The 25,384-nt window shown below is 40.0% G+C and overlaps 1 protein-coding gene across 1 annotated transcript in view; it reads left to right on the forward strand.

Moving 5' to 3' along the window:
• GRID2 (glutamate ionotropic receptor delta type subunit 2) overlaps positions 1-25,384 on the forward strand; it is a 659,493-nt gene that overhangs the window by 582,017 nt on the left and 52,092 nt on the right. Inside the window, exon 14 of the mRNA XM_057366575.1 lies at positions 14,526-14,692. Coding sequence (XP_057222558.1) covers positions 14,526-14,692 — 167 coding nt within the window. The remainder of the gene's footprint in view (positions 1-14,525; positions 14,693-25,384) is intronic.

The following is a 25,384-nucleotide window of genomic DNA, read 5'->3' on the forward strand; positions in this document are numbered from 1 at the left end:
TAGAGTGGAAAATATTCTAGTAAAACTGAATTTTGTTGGAATRTATCATTTTATTGATTTATTTCAATCAATTCAACTTACACATTTATTCACAGTTATGAGAAAAAAAAAAGTTTGTATTTTGTTAAAGGATGGAGATTGGTGAAAGAGGACCAGTCTGAAGCAGATCAGGTGGTTCAAACTGGATAATTATTTTACAAATGTGATTGCTGTCCTACTCAGAGGTGTGCCAGAACCTGTGATTAACTTTTGTGGGCTTAGACCATACTCATGCCCACAAAATCCTAAATCTTGGATGTAGGGGGTTGTTTCTTTAAAGGATTATTTCAGTAAGCAGAAAGTCTCCTCTGCATTTGTTGTTGGGCTGTGCTACAGTCTGATGTCACGACATGATCAGAGGCTCTGGGGATGCTTTGCCTTTCCATCCTTATTGCCAGGTAGGCAAGTGAGCTTTCTTAGAGGGTGTCAACTGAAAACAAAGCTAAAATTCTTCTGTTAAATAAGCAGAATATTTCCTTAGGCTGAGGAGTAGTTATAATTGGGGTTTTTCCACCGTTTATTCTCTTTAATTAAATTGCCATCAAGCAGTTTATGTCTCTTTGCATTYGAATTAGGTGGCAGAGTTGTCTGGTTTCAAAATGTGACCACAATAAACGAGTTTCTTCAAATGAGTTTCTTTTCAAGAACCAAGCTATGGGAGGAGAGCATTAAAGTGCCACGTGGAGTATTTKAAGAAGCATTTTAACCAGGCTGTAATCACATATCATTCTTCTATTCTTTTGCATGAAATAACTGCTCTAGATAGGTTGCACAACTCCCTTCCTGAATTACAATGGCTGGAGAGAGTTGTTTACTATTCCTGGCTCTAAAGCTTTCCTGCTGCATGGGGGCTGATTGGTGTTTATGGCTGTTTGCAGAGGGGCTATTTAATCAAATAAAGCAGACCCCATTCCCTGCTGAATCGGAGGGAGGGAGGGAGAGATATCAATCCCAGGRGCTGTATCAAGATGGGTGGAAAACACAGTGCATCTGTAATGAAAAACCCAGCAGATAAGCAGCTGTATTATAAAAGTCCGTGAGGGTTCTGGTCATAGCATCAATCAAAGGGCAGAGGACTGTGTTGTTTTATCTCTCTGAACTCAGAGYAGGATTTCCTTGTGATGCAGGCGTGGTTTAACCCCAGCTGGCATCACAGCCACTCTCTCATTGTCCCCCACTTCAGGATGGATGAGAGAGTCAGGACAGTAAAAGTGAGAAAACTCAAGGCTCGACATAAAGGCAGTCCAATAAGTAAAGAGAAAGCCACACAAGCAATCAAAGCAAAACATGGAACTCATTCACCCCTTCCCACGGGCAGGCAGGTGTTCAGCCATCCCAGGAAAGCAGGGCTCCTGTTTATTAGGTACTTGRRAAGACAAACACCRTCACTCTGAATGTTCCTCTCYTCCTCCTTCTTCTGCCAGCTCTATGCACTGAGCATAATGTCACACAGTGTGGGATGCCCTGGGCTCAGCTGTGTCCCCTCCCAGCTCCTTGTGCCCCCACAGCCTCCTCACTGGTGGGATGCTGGGAGGAGGAGGAAAAGCCTTGATACTGTGTAAGCTCTGCTCAGCGATAATAAAAATATCCCTATGCTATTGGCACTGTTTCCAGCACAAATCCAAAACAGAGTCCGTAGTAGCTGCCATAAAGAAAATTAACCACCCAGTCAAAAAAAAACCCCACAAATATTTTTCTAGCAGGAATTCTCAACCTGTGAGTAAGCAAATCCAGAGCAAGGCACCTTCCTGTCAGTGAGTCTTGTTCTTGTTCTCTAATGCAAATTCCCAGGGAACCTCAAAGTTTCTCTTCAGTCTTCTATTCAGGCATAGATGCAATTCTTTAATACTCTGTTGTATAAGAGATTGATGGCTAGGAGATGTCTTGTGATTGATTCAAGTACTGCACCATGGTCCAAAATGCTCTGAATTTGTTACATGTGGAAGGCACAAAAAACCAATACTTAGTGTCCTGCAGCATGGAGAAATGGCGTGGGCTTGCTTCCTAAACTGTATGTGGTCAGAAAAACATGACAAATCCAAGTTAGAAAACCTTTACGTTTTGTTTCACACATGGCAGGAGCTTTGAGCATGGTTGTGTTTTATGTGACACTTCAAGCATGCTCTTGAAAGCTGCTGGACTGAGCCTCTCAATGGGCATGAGTACCCTGTCACCTCATTCATGGGTTTTCACTGAGAATTGGACAAGAGAGGACACCTCTACTCATCCCTCATAGAGGAGATGCCCACAGCTGCTGCATGCTCAAAAGCAGAATTTGAAAAAATTAGGTGGCTGTGAGCAGCAATATCTTCAGGATAAAATCTTAGCCTCAAGTGCTAAAACTTTTCCCAATTGATGTCTTTACACACAAATTGCTGTATGAATCTCTCAGAGTCCAAATGTTGTGGTCCACAGCATAGCCAGGAGGCAACACAACGATGTAGGTGCCCATCAGGCAGGTGTGARCAGCAAAGGCAGGAATGTTTCTCACTAAAGGAAAACGTCAGCATTGGTTAATGAATGTTTGCAAAGTGCTCTCAGACCTTTAGATTATGCTATTGTTAAACCGAACATCTTTGATTATGCTGTGCTTGTGCTGAAAGCTAAACAGAGATGGTTTTCTTTAAACAGTATCTTATTTTTGATTAGAGAGATCATTAAATCATTTCAGACCTCACAAAGTGAGCAGCAGATGGAACACAGCAAAGACAGCACAACAATATGAGTTTTCAGAAGAGAATCAAACAGGCAAACCCATAAGTAATTCAAAGGACCTCATACCAGAATTCTGGCTAACGTAATGACAAATAGCATATGTTTGTGAATTACAACTGTTCTGGAAAATACTCAGGGTATTATTTTGTCTTTTGATCGATGCCAATAGCAATCTTGAGTCAGAGAATTGTACTTCTGAATACATCCTCTCATATGTGGTGTTGAGAGTCTCATTAGACACTATTAGAGATTTTACAAAATTTCAATGAAGTTTAGTGGAGTGGAAATATCCACCAAGCATGTAACTAAAAATCACGTAAATTGGTTGTATCTGAAGGATTTTGCTGTGCTTCCTGCTGTACCTGTCTCTTCCTAAACTAGTRTCCTGCTTTTCAAGATCCTGAATTGCCCAAATCAGCCTCTTATCAGCTGGCTTCTCCACCTTCCTGGAACATCCCATTCAAAGGTTTCCCCTGTCTTTGTACAACACCCCTGCTCATATCTTCAGAGTTAATTTCTCCCTTCATCTAACAGGAAAAATCTTTAGCTCAAATTTGGCATCCATAGAAAACAGYCAGTGGTAGACTTCAGCTCAGTTTTTATTTCCATCCACTGATTTGGAAGCTGACTTGACTGTTCCAGACCTTGTGWACAGAGTTGTGTGAAGGGGAAGTCTCGTGACAGCAACAATTACTTTACATAACATGATATCACATCCAGATCCATTTCTGGCTGAAGGAAGAAAAATCACAACCAAATAACAGAGAAACTCACAGCAGGTTYGTTTTGAATTTCTTTTTAATAGTAGTCCTAGGCCTGGTTGAGTTTCTYTAGTCCCTGCAGAGTTTTACGTGGTATGCTTTTGCACTGATTCTTTGTCAAATTCTATGGCGTCCTCTCAGGATTTAGACTGCACACCTTCTATTCAGTTTTGAGTTTATTTTGGTTATTACTAGTCTATTATATTTTTAAGCTATGAGCCATTTCTAACAAGCTTTATGTAAACTTTGTAACTGCAGTTTTAATCTCATCTTTGTTGTGTTATTTTCCATTTGTAGATTTCTCTATTTTTTATTATGTTGTTGTCATATTTTTATAGTCTGGGATTTATCTCAGTTCATTCAGTTCATACCTTGCTTGACCTAAGTTYTGGTGTGTGCCCCATGTAGGTACAGAGTACACCCACTGAACTATTAGTTATTCACTAATGTAGATGGTGAATAACTATTCTGCCAAATGCCTGCACTGGGCCTCAGATTCCCACCAGGGCTTGCATTATTCAGCTCTAAATAATTTGAAATATGACAAAAAGAAAAAACACAACTTGAAAGAAGTTTTAAAAGAGACAAGAGAAAATATTATTGTGGTTTTATCTTCAGCTACAATATAATATGCTCTTTGTCATGCATAAGATAAAGGAGGGTATATCTTCTGGCACTGTATTTATTCTGCTTTCTTATGCACATCTTGTGAGTTAAAGTTTTTTTAAAATGTTGTATGAACAATGTAACAACAATGATACTACATTGGACTTGACATAGATGTTGATTTGTAGGAATTATGCTTTTGTGTGTGAAGGGATGATATTTTCAGAAGAGTGCACGTTTGTGCAGTGGCATTGTGCATGCTGTTTTAATAGAGCTGCACACAGAAAGGAGCTGTATGTGCACCCAGAGCACTGCACAGCTGCAGGGCTGTTTGTACAGATGCAGATATGCAGCTGCTTTTCCTAGAAACTTGGCCAGGCACTTGTCACCAATGTGTCAGAAGCTGTGTAGCATTCTTTAGTACCTCCCTTAACAAGTGAAGGAAAAAATTGTGTTCATAATTTTCCATTTAAAAATCCATACTGAAGGARCAAGGAACATGCCAATAATATAGAACTGGGCAAGTAAATTATTATTTTTCTACTTTGGCAGTCAGTTAAATCTTTTCTCCACCCTTGCTGCTTTGCTGGCAGCTCACATGTTCCTGTGCAATGAAGTACCTAATTTTTKGAAAGCCAGAGAAAATCTGCAGTTCTTCCCCACATTTGGGATATGTGAGTACAATGTAGAATGTCCTTCTTATGGGAGACTCCTGTAAGAGAATTTATGTTTATGTTAGGCTGTGGATTAAATGTAACTAACAAACAGCATTTGAGATATTTGTTCTTTACACAGACATAGTCCAACTCGGTTTTCAGTGAAATAAATAAAACGCTGACAAGATTTAAATCTCCTAACATGGTAGTGGCCTTTTCCAAGCCATCCCATGGATGCTGGGTGATACCTGCTACAAACTGGATGAATTGTCAGAACATCAAGTTCGTGATTGTATGAGGCTATTGCATGTGCTTTTCAATTTCCTTCCATTTCAGTTTCCTTTCCCATTGTTTGGTGCTAACTAATGAGATTATTTCGTTCACTCAAGTAAGATGTTTACTGATGTACATGATTAGCTGGGCACTTAGCTGCTCACACTGCATGCACAAATACCTGATTTGCAAGTGCATTGTCTAACTAAGGAAATCTCAGTTGACGGTCCTAATTCTAGCTGAAATGCTGCTTCTTTTTAAAATGGCAAATAAGCTGATTATCTTAATGATCAATTTTTTTAAACTATTTTAAATTGACTTTTCTCATTACACATCTCAAAGACACCTTCGCATTTTTTTTAATGTGGTAGGACTAAAACAAGTACTTGATTTTAACCTGAGTATATTCTATTTGTACACCCAGTGACATGGGGAATACACATTAAATTCAAATTAAGAAAATAAATATGACTGGGTGACTAATTGCATTGTATGGTTACCAAAGAACTATCCTTATTTATTATACAATGAGATTTCTCAGCTTGTTTTGTCCAAATTTGAATCTGACAGGCTTAGCAACACATTAAGAGACAGAAGTTTCCATGTTTTATKAGACTTGCAGGAAATCAAGAATGAAGCAGGAAATGTAATTGCTTATTGCATTAATTATTCCATTTATATATATTTAGATTTTTATAAGATGCCTAAAAACATGGAGCAAGGAAACCAGAGTGAGTTATTATTAGAGATTTAYCCACTGAACTATTAGAGTAATTAAAACTGAAACTGTGTAAGGAARGAGATACTTTTATAAACAATTGTTTAACTTTCAAAGCACTAAAATTGCCAGCATGCCATGATATTTCCATATTGAAATATTACCTCTATTTGATTAAAACTTTTTTTTTTTTTCATTCTGAAATGTTAATTCATTGCAGGGAAAGTAATTTAGGTTGAAATCAACTTTTTGGAATCAAATATTCTCCAGTTTGGGTTTTTTTACTGGTTTTGGCCCCAAAACTTGTGATACTTTTCCTTAATTCAAATTCTTTAAATTTCTTGTGGAGGAAGACAACTGGATTCTGTCCAACTCAATCACTTTGACCAAGCAAAAGTTCTGTGTTTAATACATCTCTGAATCTGTGGCAAGTGTACTACCCAGGAATTTATGATGATTCCTGTTTCAGGAGAAAGAAGGGATAAGAAATCTTGCATGAAAAATGCTGGTGCTGAATCACTCCTCCAGCACAAGTGATTGTCTTACAATAATTTATTTATTTTCGGTTGGTGTTTGGCAGCTGTTTCTCAGTTCTGTCATCTGTAAACTGATTTTCTGGCATCTGAGCTATACTGTGGGCAGATCAAGATAAATTGGAAGGTAGTATAATGGAAGTGTGTGACTTACACTTCATTCMTTATTTACAAAAGTGTGCAAAATGAACATTACAGCCCTGGGTAAGGGGAAATTCCTGTAGGCAGAGATGATCTGCTCTGCACATTTGAAGGCAAAGGCTGTAAGTATTTCACCCTGCAAGGATACAAAAGCCCAASTATCTCCTGAAATTAGAGCAGCAGTAAACATCAAATCCCTGTTGGGTATGGAGACTGCTSTGGTGCTTCTACACTGCTTTGGGTGGTGTCTGAACTTGAAACTCTTTCTGGACACTTTACCTCTTTATTTACCTTGGGTGCCTGCTCCTTTACCTGGGCTTGCTCTGCCTGGCAGCCTTGGCTGTGCATTGTGAATAACTCCAGCTGTATTTTTTGTATTCACTAATTTATAGGAGGGGTTTGACTTCCTAACTTGTGCCTACAAGAATGGTTTGCTGCAGGGAGGGCAGCAGGGACAGGAGCTAGCTTCAAGATTTACAGGGMCCTTATGTGACAAGTTATTTTGCTGGGTCATCTTCTCAGTGGTCTGCTAGGCAACTGGAACTGAGTAAAAAAATGTGACTGCACTGGTCTTCTTCCAGTCAAACTGATGTGGAAGTGCTGAGCCTCATAATCCAAAACACTCATAAACCCTATTTGTTCGTGCTCCAGCCCAAGTCTGATCAGGTTGCCAGCAGTTAATGCTTCCTGTCTTCTGCAGGTTATCAAAATGAGGGGAAACGTGCTAAATTGCAGTGCAGTTTCATTTCAGAGAGGGGGAAAAGAGGGGCTGGGAAGCTTTTCTTTTGAAGCTTCAAGCTACTGTGTCTCAACCAAGCTGGCTCTGCCAAATCTGGGCAGGAGATGCTTATCAAAAAGAGAAGAGTACAATGGTTCAAAAGAAGAAAGTTAAATTCTTTTGTGTGGCTAGTGGGACATCATGAATCCTATTACYACTATGAAAGTGGTCAAGGCTCGGGTACAAGGAATATAAAAAACTGAAAGATAAGTCAGTTTCYTCAAAATTAGTTTCTAAAAGGAAGCTATTCTTTCAAATGTGCTTTTACTGAAGAATTTTCCAGTATCACTGGTAGTTTTGCAAAGACTTTTCTTGTGGTTACAGTTCTTTTTCAACTGATGAATGGTTTTCATGAGTAGTTTCTTGACTTTTAATGATTTTTCTATCCTTGCAGTTGGTATTCAGTGAATATGGCTTTGAAAAAAGGAATGCTGCCCAAGAATTGCAGTTACGCTTCCGCTCTAAAGGGGGACAAGAACCCTTCAGTGCATCATACTGGATTGATTTACTATAAAGAGGGGTGCTGCTTTTCTAAATTCACCTCTGTTTATCTTCTTCATGATACTTTAATTCACAATTTTTTTTCACCCAAATAAAGAGTATTGACCCATGTATATTTCCTCATTTAAATGTTATTKTATTGGGAATTAGCTGTCACAAAAATAATAATTCATCAGAAGATGGAAACACTTCAGCAACATTTGGTCTAAATTGGCCTCATTACTGAGACTGACACTCAGTTACCACACATCCAATTTTCTGAAGTGCTTTCATATAATTTCTGTGTATGACCTTCGCTAGTGATACTCTTAAAATAATCTGCATTGCTGTCTGCAGCATTTAGTTGTCAAAAAATGTGAGAAGTTGGCATAATAAAAAATACATTGCTTCCTTACCTTCCAAAGGCTTCCTTTGCTGAGATTTTTTTTCTTCTGTGTCTGATGTATCTGAAATTAATGTTTGCTGTAGCAAACCTGTTCAGCTGCGTGTCAGCGATCAGCATGACCTGCTGGTTTTTCAGTGCTTTGCTGTGATCACCTGAAGAAGCAGCTGGCTCTGTTCTCCCAACACCCTCAGAAATTTACCTTCAATTGGCCTCCACTGTTTTGCTCTGCTTATTTTCTTYCTTGTTAACTTACAAGATACCTTTAATTACAATGGCAAAATGTGAAGGCACTGAGCACTGGGGAAGCTCTGATGCTGTGGTGCCCTCTCATTACAGAGCTCTCATACCTGAATAATTCTTACTCTGGATCAATTTTTCAAGGGCTGCCCAGTGTAATRAGTGCACAGGTGATCAGGAGGCTTTTCTCAGGCTGCATATGAGGAATTAATGCTTTTTCTAATTAAGTTTTATGTGTAAAAAGTACACATGCCATTCAAGCTGATGTGACACTATAATGAAAGATAAACTCCTCACTGAAGAGGAGATGAGGCTGGGATTTCTAAMCTCTTCTTCCTTCCCCTAAGCTTCCAGGTGTTTAATTTCCTGCTGCTGTTTGCTCCTGGGCTCACTGATGCTTTTAGAAACTATTCTACACTTTTCTGTTTGAATAAGTACAAAGAATACGTTTCAATATTTTTCAAATAGTGGCCCTTTGAATTTAAATAGACTTTCTGTAGACCTTGCAAAATGACATAATAAAGGTGGTAATAGAAGTAGTAGTAGCAGTAGCTGGTTGCCTTGATAACTGAACAGAGCTTTTTACATATTTATATATATATATATATATATATATATTAAAATGGGGAATCCAATTCCTGTCTTGCACTGCAAAGAGCTGTCAGTCAGATTCGGATTCCCTGATTGCATTGACTGCATTTCACTCTTCAGTTATGCAGAGCAGCCACATGTGCTACCCTGCAAGGGAATGTGGGGCAAGAGGCTCCAAAACTGTACTTTGGATGTACAGAAAGGTTTAATTTTGTAAATTAGTGGGGTCTATTCAACAAAGCTGAAATGTAAGGTTTTGTTTCACTGGGATCCAAATAGAAGTCAGCTGGATTTGTGCCCTTTGTGAACAAAACCAAGACCTTGTGCCATTAGGAAAACAAATTAGCAAATGAGAATTTCTCTGAAGGCAGAAGATCTGATTTCTGCTACAGTCTGATAAACAGCAACTTCCTTGGCCTCTTGCAAGAGGATTACGGAGATGAAAGAGTTTCCATTCCCTGCTGCTGAAAAAACTCCTCTCTTGTGAATGCCATCAAGCTGTTTGCCCACGTTGGACAATCTRAAAATCCATGTTTAGGTTTCCACCTCAGATTTCATTTTTCCTTTTCCCATTTTGGAATACAATATCCACATTACGAATACCAGCTCTCACTCATCTATTTGCAAATGTTCATTCAATTTTCTCCCCTGTCCTTCATTCYTTGTGGAACAGGAGCCTTGCCAAGGTTGTTTGATACAGAGAACACAGCCCTCTGCAGTCTGTAGCTGCTGCACATTTACTGAACATTACAGGAGTGTTTCAAAAATKTAATTTATTATTTATATGTGCCAAAGCATCAGCTCCACACTGATGGGCATAGGTTTAGCTAGCAGCATCCAGTGTTTTTTCCTCTGTGTGGTCAATGCAGTGGAATAGTTCATTTTGGAGAGCAGGACCCTTGAAGTGTTGTATGGAGCAGGAGATTAATCACTGCCCTGAKTGGATTCAGGTCAGAGCTGGAGCTGCTGCTGTTACGCTGTAGAAGATTCAGTTGGTGTTCTTAGCTAAAATACAGCAAATAATATAACTGTTAACTTCAAAGGCAGGGAAAGGTGTACAGCAATTGGAGAGGAAGGATGGCACCTGGATCAAAATGGAAAGGAGTAGAAAAATTACCTTTACTGCCTCTGGAGTGTAGGCATGGGGTGTTCAGGAAATGGCCTTCATCAGCATTATCTAATAATTTTCAGATTTTCTTCCAGAAACTCAATATAATTTTAATCAGTTTAAATTTAAGATCTCCCTGGYCTTAAGAGTTCCATTGTTTTTGTAACAGTAACGTATGTACAATGAAATATTTAAAAGAAGTCTGAAGGAAAAATAATTCCRGTTCTTTTTAACCCACAATCTATTGTGTATGTTCTCTTCAATGAAGATTCTTGGTATTTGTTTTATAGAGGAATTCAAAATATGGAAAAGATACTATCCAATAACACAAGTATGAAAAGTTGCAGCAATTGGTTGTTGTTTACTTASAATTATTTTTTCTGAAATTTAACATTTGCTAGACCTAGAAATGTTCTTTAGAATGCCAGAGTCGTACCCAAATACATTATTCAGCTTACTCTGCACGAGTGGGTGAGCTGTAACAAGAAATACTATCCACATCCCTCTTGGCATAAAATATATGCATATGCAACAGTGTAATGGCTTTAAATGTTTTTCTCTTACAACTCAGCTATTTTTGGTAGAATCATCCAGGATAAATTTTACCTAATATCTACCAACAGGGCTTCAGYGAATAAAAATTTTGTAAGTGTTCAGTGATAGAAAATAGGAATACAACAGCACTATAGAAATAGCTTTAACATCTATGTGCTGATGACCCCTATTCTGTGTAACAACTCTTTTTACAGCAACTCCTTCAGAATTGCTCACAGGACCATGAAGTCAAGTCAAGCATTTCTGTGTGGTACCACACCTCCCAGYTTCACTTAATGACCAGTGTAGTTCAAAATACCCTGATGAACAGCTAACAGTTTCGATTTTGCTGGGCTTTTTCCCCCTATGACAATAGATATCAGATACTCCAAAAGTGGTTTTAGCCTCTGCCATGATGACAGGCGGGATGCCACAAGGAAAGGGAGTGAAGTGTCAGTTCTCCATGCCCCGGTGGACTGGAGAGCTGGGGTAGCTGCAGAATAATAATGKGCTGCCCTCCTACAAATGCCTCTCTGGGGCTCCTGGGCTGTGTGGCCGTGTGTGAACAGCATTCAGATTTGCCATCATCCTGAAATGTTGTTATCTCTGTACAAAGTGCCGATATAATGATGAGGAAATGCAGAATCAGGAAATGCAGGAATCAGTACTGCTGTGAGTAGTGAGTTACGTGTGCTGCAAGGAGCTGTTTCTTTATCCAAGGAGATTTTGCCTTCATTTAGCTCCCTTAATTGGTGGATTGTAAATTCCCTAACTTTTTCTCATCATGCAGAGCTGGAATTTTTGCGGTTGATTTTGAGGCCAAAGTAAAAGTCTTCAGCACAGCTATTGAARAGCAACAAAATTTGTGCTTCACATAGTAAGAGGGGGAGGGAGGAGGATATAAATTGTTAATWGACACTTGGTTTAGAAATTCCCTTGTCCTTTTACAGGGAGCATCATCCCCTCTTTCCATAGGTGAAAATCTGTGAAATATCAGCAATGTTCCAGGCGTGCCACACCCCAGCAAAATTTTATTCTTATTTCTTTAAGCTAAAACCAGTCTTAATCTGTGTGAAAGATCCCTGGGCAGAAAGTTCAGACATTCTCAGAAGAAGAGTATGCTAAAAAGGAAATCCTATACCTCCAGAGCTACCASATAACTGATTCTCTCTTAGTGAAACAGGCATTCCTTCCATGCATCAAAATTAAGAATTGGAGACAAGTTAAAAGTGATGTCTTACTAATGGGAGGGCCAAACTGATAAATTTGCTAGGAAATATTAAAAAAAAAAATCTGTATCCAGCTCAGCTAAGTAATAGAAAGATCCATCAATAATTGAAAGGGGTCAGCCCCAAAGTGTGAGTAGTAAGAACTGCAAAAGCAAAAATACCTAGGAATAACCTAAGAAAGTTATATATTAAAAAAAAAAAAAAAGGTAGTAAGAATGAATACATTGAATATCAACAAAAAATGTTAGACCAAGAAGTAGCTCTCTAAAGAGAGGGCTTGCAAGCATGACAATTGCAACTTAGGTTTGCTCCATGGTTTTGAATTCCTCAGATTTGTAAGTGAATAGGGCAAAAATACTAAAAAGGATGTATTTCAATGCGTGGTGCAATCATGTGTTGAAGGTACATGATGGGAATGATCCCTTCTGGCTCTTCAATCTCTTTTGTGCCCCATGCACTTTAACTGAGGCTCACTGTGATCTTATCTATGAAATGTAATATCTTCATGGGAACCCAAACTGTGATATTATCRGCTCTGCTCTGAGGATCTTACATATACCACTTCATCACAGATATTATTGACAGTAAGTGCTTTTACCACTTTTATATATTCTCTTTGTGAATTGTTTTACAGCAAGGCAGCTAAATCAAGAGAATTTTTCCTGACCAGCTGAGCAGCTGATAAGTCTCTTTACAAGCACTTAGGTGAATTCAATGCACTAGGATGATAAAAAGGCAGGTTAGGACAAAAGCAGGTGTCAAAACATAACCCTCTGCCCTTGCCATCACCTCAAAGGTTATGCCCCACACRTAAAATTACTTGGGTTTTGAACCCCACTTTTCCTTAATTCTTTTGTTCAGAAAGCCCATCTGATCCTTTTCAGGATTCATTTGCCCACTTCTGATCTTCTGCTTTTGTCTCCTGTTTCCCTCCCTTGTTCTCCACACATCATGATCCTTTTTCAGGCTGAGTCATTATCCTTTTGAATTCTCCTAGGAAGGGCTTTTTTCTCAGTCATGCTATTTCTTACTCAAGTGGTGCCTGTGGGAAGATCAGAACAACCCATGCTAGGAAGAGCTCTGTCAGTGACGGTGTCCACAGGACAAGCATACAAGCTGTATTGTTTGTTAACTGCAAATTCACCTCTATCCCTTATTCCCTGCCTGTTTAGATAGACCTAAACCTCCACTGAGGAGAGAAAAAATAATTCTTGACTATTTTCAGAGCCTGAAGATAAAAAGTGACCCAGTCCTGCACTTGTATTTGTGTGTGTGCACTTTGAAAAGAATTTTCTTTATCCTGCGAGTCCTATGGAGTCCACAGATAATACGGCTYCCTTCCTGCTCCAAAATCTGCACAAATCCTCCCCCTGCCATGCCTGCAGATGGAAATAGGAAATATTCCCTTGCCAGGCCTGCAGTAAAAAGGAATGTGTCCCAAATGCAATCATTCCTTGTGCACTACATCTTGTGAGCAAGCAGACGGTGTGGCTTGCTTCAGTAACTTTTATATGTAAACAGTCTTTAAAAACATAATCTACATTGTCAAAGCCTAATCTAAATGATGTACTGACATTGCTTGCTTTGATATGCTGGCTTGGTTTTGAATTCTCCVTGGATTGCCTGGCCCCACATGGCCTTTTTGTGTTTTGTTTACTTTTCACTTAGCTGTCACGTATTTATTCCCATTAGATGTACAAAGTCAATGGATTCAGCCTAGTTTTACAGCTTAGTTGGCTAATACAGCATAGGGAAAACGCTGAGTGAAGCCAGGCAGAGGGACAGGAAAAAAAAGCAGCTTGATTCTTCAGGTCTGACATAGAGACCAACAAAAGAGAAAACTTGTAAAAGATCTGGGTCTGGTAGTGCAGCTAGAGATTACTGTATTTTCAGAAAAACRTGATTTGTCTGGAAAGCAGAAATTCATTGAAATGGGGAAAGATTTGTTTAGACTGAATTTTTTTTTAAAGACTTGCTTCTGAATAAATGCTGTAMATTTGTATGCAACACTTATATTTAWTTTTTTTTTATTTAAATCTGGATTTGTTTCAAATGTGACGTGATTGGAAAATGTYACTTTAAAAGCTTTTCAGTGTAATGAGCTGGTTGGATTTACCTTTATCAAACGGTTAAAATGGCTTACATGATCTTGCTCTATGAAAGTCTTTGAAGATAYTTGAAAGTGTCTCATGCTGAGAAAAGTAATCCCAAAAAATCTGCTTGGTGTGACCTTACCCACCAAAGCCATAAGACAAATGTGTGTTTGTGAAGTCTATCACAACTGGAAGCATGACTGAAWTGTGGGCCATCTGGAACAATGTTCTTCCCTCTGGATAGCCATGCCTACCCTCCCGTGCTTCTCCCAATGGGAATATCTACATTCCCTCTAAATCCTTGTTTTTCAGCTCAAAGGAAAAACGGGGGGATTCCATGTCGGATTTAGCATTGGTGGAGGAATCATGGTGTTTGCCTTGTTCAGTGGAAAGCGACAGGCACTGTTTCACTGATGGCACGTTGGTTTTGGGTCACATTTCTTCAGTGTAGCCCAGAAGCTCAGCCCAAGTCCTTCATGGCACCACACCCTTGGTGGTGGCAGCAGTTGGGCACCCAAATTCCACTTTCCTTAAAGAACAGACCATGCTGAAACTGCCCCATTTCTGTTGCACTGACCTTTYGGAGTTGGCAGCCCACAGTCTGAGCTTCTCCTGTGTTTCTTGCAGGTGAAATACGGGAATTATGCCTTTGTGTGGGACGCAGCAGTGCTGGAGTACGTGGCCATCAACGATGCCGAGTGCTCTTTCTACACAGTGGGGAACACTGTCGCCGACAGAGGATACGGGATCGCCCTGCAGCACGGCAGCCCCTACCGAGACGCCTTCTCACAAAGGTAAGGCTTTGCAGCATCAGGAGCAGGTATGAATGGAAGGTTTCTCTCAGCTCTGGACCCTTCTTTTAATTTAATTTTCGGTGAAGGGAAAACATCTTGTATTTGCAATCCATTTCTTGCATAGGCATTCRTTTTCTCTGAGACACTGAATTATTCACTTTTCTAGAAAGTGCGTTAAAAACACCTAATGTTGGTCTTATTTGAATTGTTCTTGTTTCTTTTGAAAACCATTAATGAGATAAACTCAACTTCATTAGCAGGAAAATGAGGAAAGARAGGCTTCATTTGTTATAGAATCAGCATAATGCAACCCTTCCTGCAGTTTCTTAAAGAAAAATAAAGTGAATTTGGACACTGATGGAAAAACTAAAGGGGATGAACAAGAATGTTTGCTGTTTTGGTGAAAAGACCTCTTTTAGTACCCAAAATCATAGATGTTTATCCCAACACTGATCAATCTCTTAGGCTACAAAAGTGACATCTCTTGAGATGCTACTGGTACTGCGTTTCTATTATGATCAAAAATATTACATTAATTTTATGTATYGTGCCTTTGCAGTACTTACGCTTTGCTCCAGTATTGGTTCCTAAATCAGGATAGGTGTGAAACGTAAAAAAAGTACCAAACCTTTTAAAAGTGTAATATCTGCAGCTTGGCACTTAGGAGAAGGCATGAGCTAATCTGATGATCCTTTTTACATTCTGAATCCGTTCTCTCAGCCTGATTTCTGTTGGTTTGTGTTACATCCATGAAGCAAACTTTTACAGTTTCTGCAATGGAATTTCTGTTATGTGGTTGTCAGGTAAAMATAAAAAATGAGCTTWATTTGGGCAGTTGCCTTTGCCTTCAGTCCAAAGACTGAGGTGGGGKGAATGTAGCCAATGAGTAACAGTGTGCAGATCCAGAGGAATCACTCTCTGCTCACATCTGCTGCACAACAGACTTGGATTCTTTGAATCTGTTCCACGTTGGGAGTGATATGGCAGAATATGCTAACATATCAGCAACACAATAAAAAAGTTCACAGCATCTGAAAAAAGTTTAATTTTAATGAAACATGCACATGCTTTGTATATTGCAAAGAGCATTACAGGCAAATATTTACCAAATACTGTAATACTCTCATATTGCAGCTGTGACCAGRCTGTCTCTGTTTAAAATCTCTGGCACTCTACTGTTTGAGGTCTCTATGCAAAACCAAGGATTCCTTCCTGTAATCTTTTGAAGAAATTCTTCTGCCTGTKAGAGTTCTCAGGTTCTCAGGTGCTTGTCAAGGTGTTAGGTCATCCTGTTCACAGCCTTGTCCATGTAAGCTCAAGTACAAAAATTGGAAGACATTGGGGAATTTAATTGTCTGTGTCTTTATTAYTAAACACAGTGAAATCCCAAGTGACATGGCAGAACTCACACCCGCGTTCTTCCTGCCCACCACTGCTGCTCTGCAGGTCCAGGTGGATGCATCCAAAGTGCCCCTTAGAAACTGCTCCTGACAGTGTYTATCCACTGGGCATAGCCCTTGGCATGTGGGGAAAGGGGTTTTGCTAAGAGAGTTCATTCTTTGTGGCAGTATTCAGCACATGGAGAGGYTGGATTACAACTTCTTCTCATCCACTGCCTTCAGCGATTCCCAGATCATTGGGCTGTGCAGGCCTGACATTTCCAAGTACAATTTTATTTCATAAGAAAATTTCAGCTTTTCAGTGTATTATTATATCTTGGAGCTATAGGAAAGCAGAAAGAAGCATAAAAATTTGCACATATATAGGTATTTTTATCTGAGGATCTCYGGAGCAATACTTAAATATTAGCATCTCTCAGGAAAGCAAATGCCATTTCCACTTAATGCTTAGGGAATCCATAGCATCAGGAGACTTAAATGAAATCCCAAGGTCATATGTTGTCCCCTGGTGGAATCAGGGATCATAGGCACTCATTTTTGATTTCCTGCTAAAGTTGTCAGCGTTCAGGTAGATGAAGAAAGGGATTATTAGTCAGATATTGGGCCACAGGAGGATCTGGATGGATGCACAGAACTTAGCAGTGGTGAGAAAATATCTTATTGCATTAGCAGGAGTAATGGTTGAACACACAAATTGGAATTTGCTTGGAGTGATACTAGCTTCTGGAGAATTTAGAGAGCCTGAGATATATATTCTGAAAATAACTGTGCTGCTGTGCTTATATTCTTATTTCTGTATTATGAGAGCACATTTTATACCATTTCTAATTATACCCATAAACATAAATTTACAGTTTAAAGCAGTGAAAGACCATATAAAAAACAAATATATGATAGAGAAATCATGCTTACAAGGTAGCTTACAAGGTTTTGTTCTTAATACCCTTCTGTACTGTTCCTTAAGTTTACATCCACGTGGTTTTCACACATCACCTTACATTTCTTTGTAATGAAAAGGTCCAACAACCTTCAGCAGCTGCAGCCTGCATGCTAAATAGAAAGAGGAATAGATTCATTGTATAGGATTAGCAAATGTTCACATTAATATTTCACATTTTTAATGCAGTAGGGAACTGATTTAAAATATATTGGCACTTCTTGATCTTTCCCAAAATAAATAYATTTGTGTGCAAATACAGGTCTTCTCTTTTAAGAGATTTCATATAAAGTCATAAGCTGCACAGTGTTAAATCCCCAGGATGCAGCTGCAAAAGGTCTGGCAAGCTTACAGGAGATTTTGTTCTCTGTGCAGGAAGCACAGGCTGCATTTAAAGCTTTTGAGTACCTTTTCTGAGCATTCAGGTGATTCCCAGAGAAACAGGAAAAGAGACACAGAGGTATAAACTCTCCTTCTCTCTAAAGCTAYGGGGCGTGGGTTGCAGTCAAGGTAACACTGAGGTAAAGTTTACCAACAGAAAGCAGTGTAAAGAAAGTGGTCTTTGAGAGCCTTCTTTTTCACAGACAGAAAAACCCCTTCTACACCAAAACAAAAGCGTGAGCAGCAGTGAACGGCCGGGCTGYGGTACGAGATTGGCTTTTTGCTGCATGGGGATGGCAAAGCAGCCAGCTGGGGTCCCACACAGCATCCGTGAGCAGCCCCTGCCTAATGCTTCCTCTGAAAACAGAGGCTTTGGGTCCATCCTGATAGTGGTTGTGTGGCTGTAACACAAATAACATAAAAAATAATCTTGGTAGCTTTTGAAAGGTGGACCTGCCATAGCATCCTGATGAGTCCATTCACGTTGTTGCAGATGTTAACAAACACAGCTGGCCATGCCACCAGGGCAGCCAGGTGTGCTCAGGGAGGTCTCTGTCCTCTTTTCTTTGTCATGAAGACTTCACCTTCTGAGCACYAGCAGCCTCCAGGCAGCGTGTCAGTTTTCTCTCTACATGTATTTTTCTTTCAAGGTAATGACAGGGGCTGTAATAATAGAAAGTGCCAAATTTCCTAGGAGAGCTTGAAAAGGATGTGTCTTTTGGTTCATGAGGAACTGTGTGGTGACACTAAATTTGACACCTGTTAAGAATCCTTTTCAGCCCTAAACTTTAAAACTTCCATTGCACCCCTGGGAGGCATAAATCTAATTGCAGACGCTTTTCAGAGTATTTTATAGGATGTCTGTGCTTCCTGCAGGGCTGCAGCAATGGCTCAGGCGCTGAGCTGGTGGCTGCCTTTTGGTGGGGGTTAAGGACGGGTRGCAGCAAAGTGTTGGAATCCTGTTCATGTCCCCACTTCTCTGCTGGCTGACTCTCTTCTTCTGCACTACAGTCCCAGCCACACAGCATGCTAGAGGCAAAAGGAGAGGAAGCACCAATTTTGTGCTCAGCAGAGGCCAGCAGCCAGCTTTTCACTTAAGTAACTTAAGGAACTTTCCACTTTTCACTTAAGGAACCTAAACCACTGAAAAGTCAAGCCATGCTTGTTCTGCACTCCTCATATGCCAAGAACATCCATGTGTGTTCTACCCCAAAGACTTTAGTTTTAAGTAAAAGGAAACAGTGACAATAGGAAGAATTTAAAATAAAAAAAAAAAAAGGCAAGCTTGCTCTCAGGGCCCACAGCATGGGACTCTTGCTTATTCACCAGCTGTGTTTCTGCAAATGCACCACCCCAGCCAAGCACAAGCTCAGGGACACCTGAAGTTGCCTGCCTGCCAAAAGAAGCAGCAGCACTTCCGTAATTCCTGGTGGTTGACTGTGGGAGGTGGGGTATGTGAGGATAAAATGTGTGGAAGGTACAACTACCATAAYAGCTTCTGCAGAAACCTCGGTCAGTATTTTACTATATTCACAAAAAGTCACTGCAAATTTGTGCTGCTGCTAGAGAAGCTAATGACATCTTTTTGTCCTAAGGGGGAGATGAAATGGGCATTTATAATGATTTCCTCATGGCAAGCCCAAAGACACCTCCCCAGCAGCAAGTGGTGCACTTTCAGATGTCCAAAACTCTGGAGGGAAAGAAGAGAGCCATAGTATGATGTTTCAGACTGTCCCCTAGCAAATCATTAATAAATGCTTTAAATAAATGGGATGGATATTCTCCTGTCCTTTTTACATTTCATCAGCAAAAATCTGAGTCTTAGAAAGTTCCTGCCCTGAACCATAAATATGTGTTCTTCCTGTCTCCTCACCATTAATTTTCTCTCCTTAAATTTTCATTCTGTGTCTTGGAGGTCACTTATGACCAAAGACTCCAGTGCAAGGAAAATTACTTTATTCCTGATTACCTTGATTTCTTTTTCTCTGCCCTTGGGACTATGTATCCCTTTCTTTGAGAAGATCCCCCTCTCTTTATTTTYGTTTTTATATTCTTTTAATGAAAACCCACTTATTCTCTGACTTCTCTTTTACCAKCTATGGGGAAAATAGGATTATACCYTAACCCTGCAGATAACTGAAAATAATGACCCAAAAAATTGGGKTTTTCATTATTAAATACAGTGATYTTTAGTATCTGYAGAATAGTGGATCCTTAGTAAGAGCTCAATCATGCTTTGCCTGGGTAGATTGCTAAGAATTGAAATCCTCTTCTGAGCAGTATATATAAAATTCTGAAAAATATAGCAGACAAACTAGTAGAATCTACCGAAATCCATCCAAAGCATTTTTTTTCTCTGATAATTCCATAAAATTAAGAAACTCTTCAAATTGGGAGAATTATTTGACTAGAGGCATACTCCTGAATTTAAATAGAAGAGTTTAATTTTGAGAGCATTTAAATCATGTTAAAAGTTCATATAACTGAAATTACATAAGTGAGAGAAAAAAGAAATCAAATTTATTCCAGGTTTCTGAGCAATCTGACATGAGAATCCAGTTGTAATTTATTCAGATATAGTCAWTGTTAATAAAAGCCTTAACTTCAGAGTAGCACATAGTAACAAGGTAGTTTGTCAGATATTCAGGATGCTAAATAAAAAACTTAAGTACCACACCTGTAATATTTCTTGACCCTCCAAAATAACCAGTCCATCCTTATTTTTTTGCTGTCCACATTAGACTTGTTGGGGTAAAACCAGGAACTGCACCCGGCCCTAGGTCTCAAAACATTTCCATCTTCCTTTTTTGCTGACCCCGATGATCCAAGACAACCTGCAATTGCTCTTCTTGCCAGGGAACTCACCTTGAGGAAGCACTGCTCAGCCAGCTGCCTGCCCCACTGGTGCTCACATTCTACACACTTTACTCCAAGCCACTGGATCCAAGCTGAAGACCTGTAGCCTCAAATTAAAGGAAAAAATTATAAGAAAAAATTAAAAGAAAATATTATAAGAAAAAAATCATTAAGATTTTTGAAAATGGCATCCAATGCTGCATGAGAAAGCCCTGACAGAAAGCTTTTGTCCTTCTGCTATTCTCTCTCCTTTTTCTACTGAGCCCACKAGTGTCTGATCCAGGCTTACAGTGTTCTGTAATCCTGTAAGAGCGTATTGCTAATTCCTTTCCCCAAGGGATAGATGATCTGACATTGTCCCTTTGCATCCCTTCCCCTGACTGCCTAATGCAGAGCTGCAGGTTTGGAAGATTCCTGTACTGTCATAGAAGTGTTTCCTGGCTTTATTTTCCATCCACATCTCGCTCGCTCGCGGGGGCTGCTGGCTGTAGGACTGCAGAGAAGCTGTAGCTCCCACACATCACATTGTGAGAACAGGAGAAATGGCTTTATTGATTCCTTGCAGGTCTCACTCTAAATTCATGATTAGAAGCTGAAAAAGATGGAGACGCCTATAGAAACACAAGACTTTAGCAACCTCTTAATCTCCCGTGATATTAACTGAGGAGATGGGTTAAAGGATTCTGCAGCAGATCTGGAGTTTATTACACATACACATAGTGAAAAATTACTCAGTGAAAACACATAAAAGCAGGGAGCAGATTAGTGGCTTTTTAAATGTACTGAAACATTAATTGATGGGGTGAGTTAAAGAACCATGAAGTAGCAGCACTGAGAAGAAGCATGAGAAAGGAAATCATAAGGAAAGGCATTAGATCTTYTTGCATTCACACAGTGTGGAGCAATGAGAGCCAGAGAGCTGCCTGCCTGCTTCACAGTGTGAAGGCACCTCGGCATCCAAGCTGTGCATGGTGGAAAAAAAAGACACCATGAAAATGGGAGTTTCTTCTTTCTCCTTTTCCTAATCAATGCTTCCTTTCAGAAAGGACCCTGCATTCAGAGTTTCAGAAAGGCAAGCCAGGTAAGATGCTTACGCATATTAATTCCCCATCATTACTCAAGAACCACCCCCCAAAAAACAATCTAATTGTACTGTGTTAAATTACCAGTAGATAGCACTTTGCAAGCCATTTCTTACTCCTTTCTATTCACTTTTCTAGCCTTAGGCACCTCAGACCTGGCGTGCAAAATGGCCAGATATTACCCAGCGAGGTGTGCAGCACASTGAAAACACTGCTGCTCATCCAACTAGATGGAAGCGACATTTATTGTAAGCGGAGTTGTTCATGTGTTTTAAAGTTTTATGGAGTGAGTAAGTGCATGGCTGCAGAATTTGAAACTGCTCGGTTATAAATCTGATGACGGGGAAGCTAAAAGAAGTCCCAGCGAGTGGCTTCCCTCCAAGAACTTGCCTTTTTATGAATTTCTGAAGCAGAGATTAGGTTTAGCGTTAGTGCACACTGTCTTGTAGTACATTTTTTTTCTTTTCTGGCTGCCTTCTCTAACATTTGTATGCTTCTTGAGAGGAACGGGTGTAACTACTCACTCTGACTCAGCTGAGCAGCAGCTTTGCCTTCAAAGTGGGGTGGAAAACGGGTGCAGAGCTTTCCCTGGAAATAGGAAGGGTCCAGTCCTGCAGCTGTCCTGAAGACAGAGCCATAATAACCACGAGAAAGGGTTTAGCCTGCCTGCCCCATACCAGCACTACCTGCCAAAGTTCCTGGCTCTTGGCCTAAGTTCTCAAAACACCGATCAACCCATTTCAGTTAAAATGGGCAAATCTAGCAAAAGAGCAAAGAATAAGAGATCCTTGCTAACCCATTTTGTTGCCTTAAAAAGTAATTAACCTTTAGCTGGACCATGAAGCTCGTTTTCAACTAGTCCTGTTTTCCAGACAAAAAGGCCTGAAAGTAAAGCTCATTTTCAAAGCTGAAATGAGCTTGATGGTGTGACAGCTGGAGGGGTTTATCCYTATCTGAGCTGAGAATTTTGCTTCCACCAGCAGAACTGCTGCAAGAGAGGCTACCTCAGCCTGCAGAGGTTTGCTCTGCTGTAAAACACCGAGCTACTACTTGTCACCTGTTCTTGATCCATCAAGAAGCAAAGAAAGTGCTAGCCTTGCTTTATGACTTCAGAGGTAGGGAAAGGGAAAAGAAGTGTGTGGAAAGTCTCCACAATCTAGAGCCAAGGAAGAGTGGCAGCAGGTTTCCTAGCAGAGCTGTCTTCCCTTGCTGAAATAGGATCTGAGGAAGGAGAAAGATAGTTGTAGGAACAGAGGGAGTGAAAGGAGAGGCAGGGAGGAGAGGGAGGAGCTGAGTGATTCTCAGTGATTATGGAGGGCAAATAAGTGGAGCCTTTCTTATTGCTCAGCTCCATGCRGGAGGAGATTAGCGAAGTGAGAAATCTGAAAAAAAAAAAAACCAATCCAGGAAAGTCTTCTGCTGTGTCTCAAAGCAATCCCATGATTAGCTTTTTCTAGTTTGCTCCCCAAGGAAATCATGAGGAAACTGGGAGGGGGAGCCAGGCAGTTTCACCAGCAGGGTCAYATGTGTCTGGGTGCAGTGGTTAGAGAGGTTTGGATTAGTTGGAAGATGGGGTGGGGAAGCCTTTGCTTTCTGATTCCTCTGTAGCCTTGAGGAAAAAGTGTTCTGGAGTTGAAAGATCACGAAGTTGGAAAGATCTTTGCCCGAATCCCAATAAGACTTCATGGTGTTAGAGAGGCTTTGCAGGGTCCAAACAGACAGAAATATTTGCTGATATGAATCATTTGGAGACTTTTGTTTGCATAATATGCAACAATGTGGTTTACATTCTGCTTTAGTGCCAAACCTGTTAGTTTAGCCCAAAATAAAGCAGAGCCCTGATCCCAGCCATCACAGCTCTGATGACTGTCCTCAAAAGCAAATGCCTTTCCAGACCCAAGTTTTCTGCTTAAGCACGGTGTGCAAGCAGACAAAAATTATGATATGACCAAGGAAAAACTGTGTTTGCCGTTTTATTCATAAAACACTTCTGCAAAGTGCTTTTAGTAATTTGCCATTGTAACCACCTGCACMGAGAGCTTTCAGGGCAGAGCTCTGACACTGCATTTAGTTCATACTTTGCTCAGCTAAAACTTCCATTTCTATGCATTTATTCTGCTTCATACATTATGTTATCAGTCACTTTCAATATTTCAAAGTCACAGCAGTTCTTTTCTGACATGCATTTGTCAGAAGGAACTGCCTTGACTGCTGTTATTACAGACTGCAGTTCCTGACTAAGGGAAAAGGCTTATACAGAACCAGAATATTGAAATTGCTCATTAAAAACAATGGATAAAAGAGAATAAAATTAGGGTCAATGAATAGAAATAGATGCTTTAAATGACCAGCCATAGGTTGGGGTTCTTTTTTTTTAAAGAGGAAAGAATGGGAAGGATTTATAACCTAATATAAGAGAATTAATCAGGAAAAGTTTARTCTTTTAAGATCACATGCAAGGAATTGATAATGACACCCTTCAGCTGTCCGGTAGTAAATCAGAAAAGCACGTCATACTTGAACTTTCTCTGAATCAAATACTTTATCATGTTCCTCTAATGAACACCCTCAATAGAAGGATTTTAATCATAAGCCCATTATAGTCACAGAAAAACATAACAAGGGATTTTGGCCTAGCTGGAAAGTGTGCTTACACTCCTGATTAAATGCTAGTGGTAGTAATTTGTCACGGCACATGAACACATCTCCCTCTTGCATGTGCTTTATAGCAGGCAATGCCTCTGCCAGTTCACTCTGAAAGTGAGGACAGAGCCAGGGGAAGGACACTAGCTTGGAAAGGTTATGATCCTTTTATGCTTATTGCAATTGAAATTTTTTTTTGCCTTCTATTTGCTACTTTTGTCTTCAGCTGAAAGAATAGCCTAACAGCTGAATTTCCAAAGCAGTGAAGAAAATCTGCCACCTAATTACCTGGCTTTGTAGATAAGTACGGGCTCCAGCTGCTCCCACCACAGCAGAAAGGTTTCAGCTGGTAACAAGCATTAAAAAGAAAAATAACTGTATTGGCTGCAGTTTCACAGGTGGGATGCCTGTAGAGGGCCAAAGAGATCATCAGTGTCTCAAAGACATCAGATTCCTACAGAAAATAGAGAAGACAGATAAGCTGTGTTAGGATTTGTTTATTTAATTTAAAAATCAATTATTTTTTAATTAAAACAGAACAAACAAACTCCATTACAGTAATATTTGGAGAGAAAAGCAGCAGAGTAATAAGCACTGTTTTGCAGCCTTGAGAGCAGGGATTAGAAGTTCCTCATCCAGGATTGATTTTTTTGGCTTTGTTTGGGGTATTCCTATAGTAACACGTGAGAGAAACCGTGAAGAATTGAGCCTTGAGTTAATGGAGAAATAGATACTTTATTTTTAATATTGTTTGGTTGTATTAATTTCCTCGGGTTTTGGGGGATTTAGTTAATTAGCAGTGGATCTTTAGATCATGGAATTACTCCAGATTTATACTGGTTTAGCTGACAGGAAAATTTAATCCTATAATATGCCTTTGGCATAATTTAGATGTAAGGCTCAAGATTAAGATCCCCATGAAACAGGGAATTTGTGTTCCTTTCTTTTYCTTGCACTGTGGAGTACCATGCAAAGCCACAGAAACGTGTCAGCTCTGACAGTCACACTTGGGCAGCCATCAGGGCTTTCAAAAAGGTTCACCCGCAGCATCAAATTCCCCCGTGTTCTTCCATTTTGTATCAATCCRGAGGATACTGTAAAATCCATAGAAGAAAAGCAGTTGAAAAAGAAGCATGGTTAAAGCTTGGCTTTGCGAGTGAAGGGGCTGTCACTCCAGCTTGCAGCAGGACACTCAACTCACGGGGGATGAATGACACATCCAAGCTGACTCCAAAAATCACTTGGATGCCTGGAAAGCCCTGGCTTCTTCCACTGGCTATTTTCTTCCCAGTTTCTCAGCTTACCTGCTTGCTTGCTCTGAGGCCTGCTTTGATGGCAGGAATGCAGGGTGGTTTTGGAGTCAGAGTGATTTTAAGGGCCGAGTTTAGGAGAA

Source organism: Malurus melanocephalus, unplaced genomic scaffold, assembly GCF_030028575.1.
Source record: "Malurus melanocephalus ecotype Western Australia unplaced genomic scaffold, MMel_1.1 scaffold_68, whole genome shotgun sequence".
Taxonomy (NCBI): Eukaryota; Metazoa; Chordata; class Aves; order Passeriformes; family Maluridae; genus Malurus; species Malurus melanocephalus.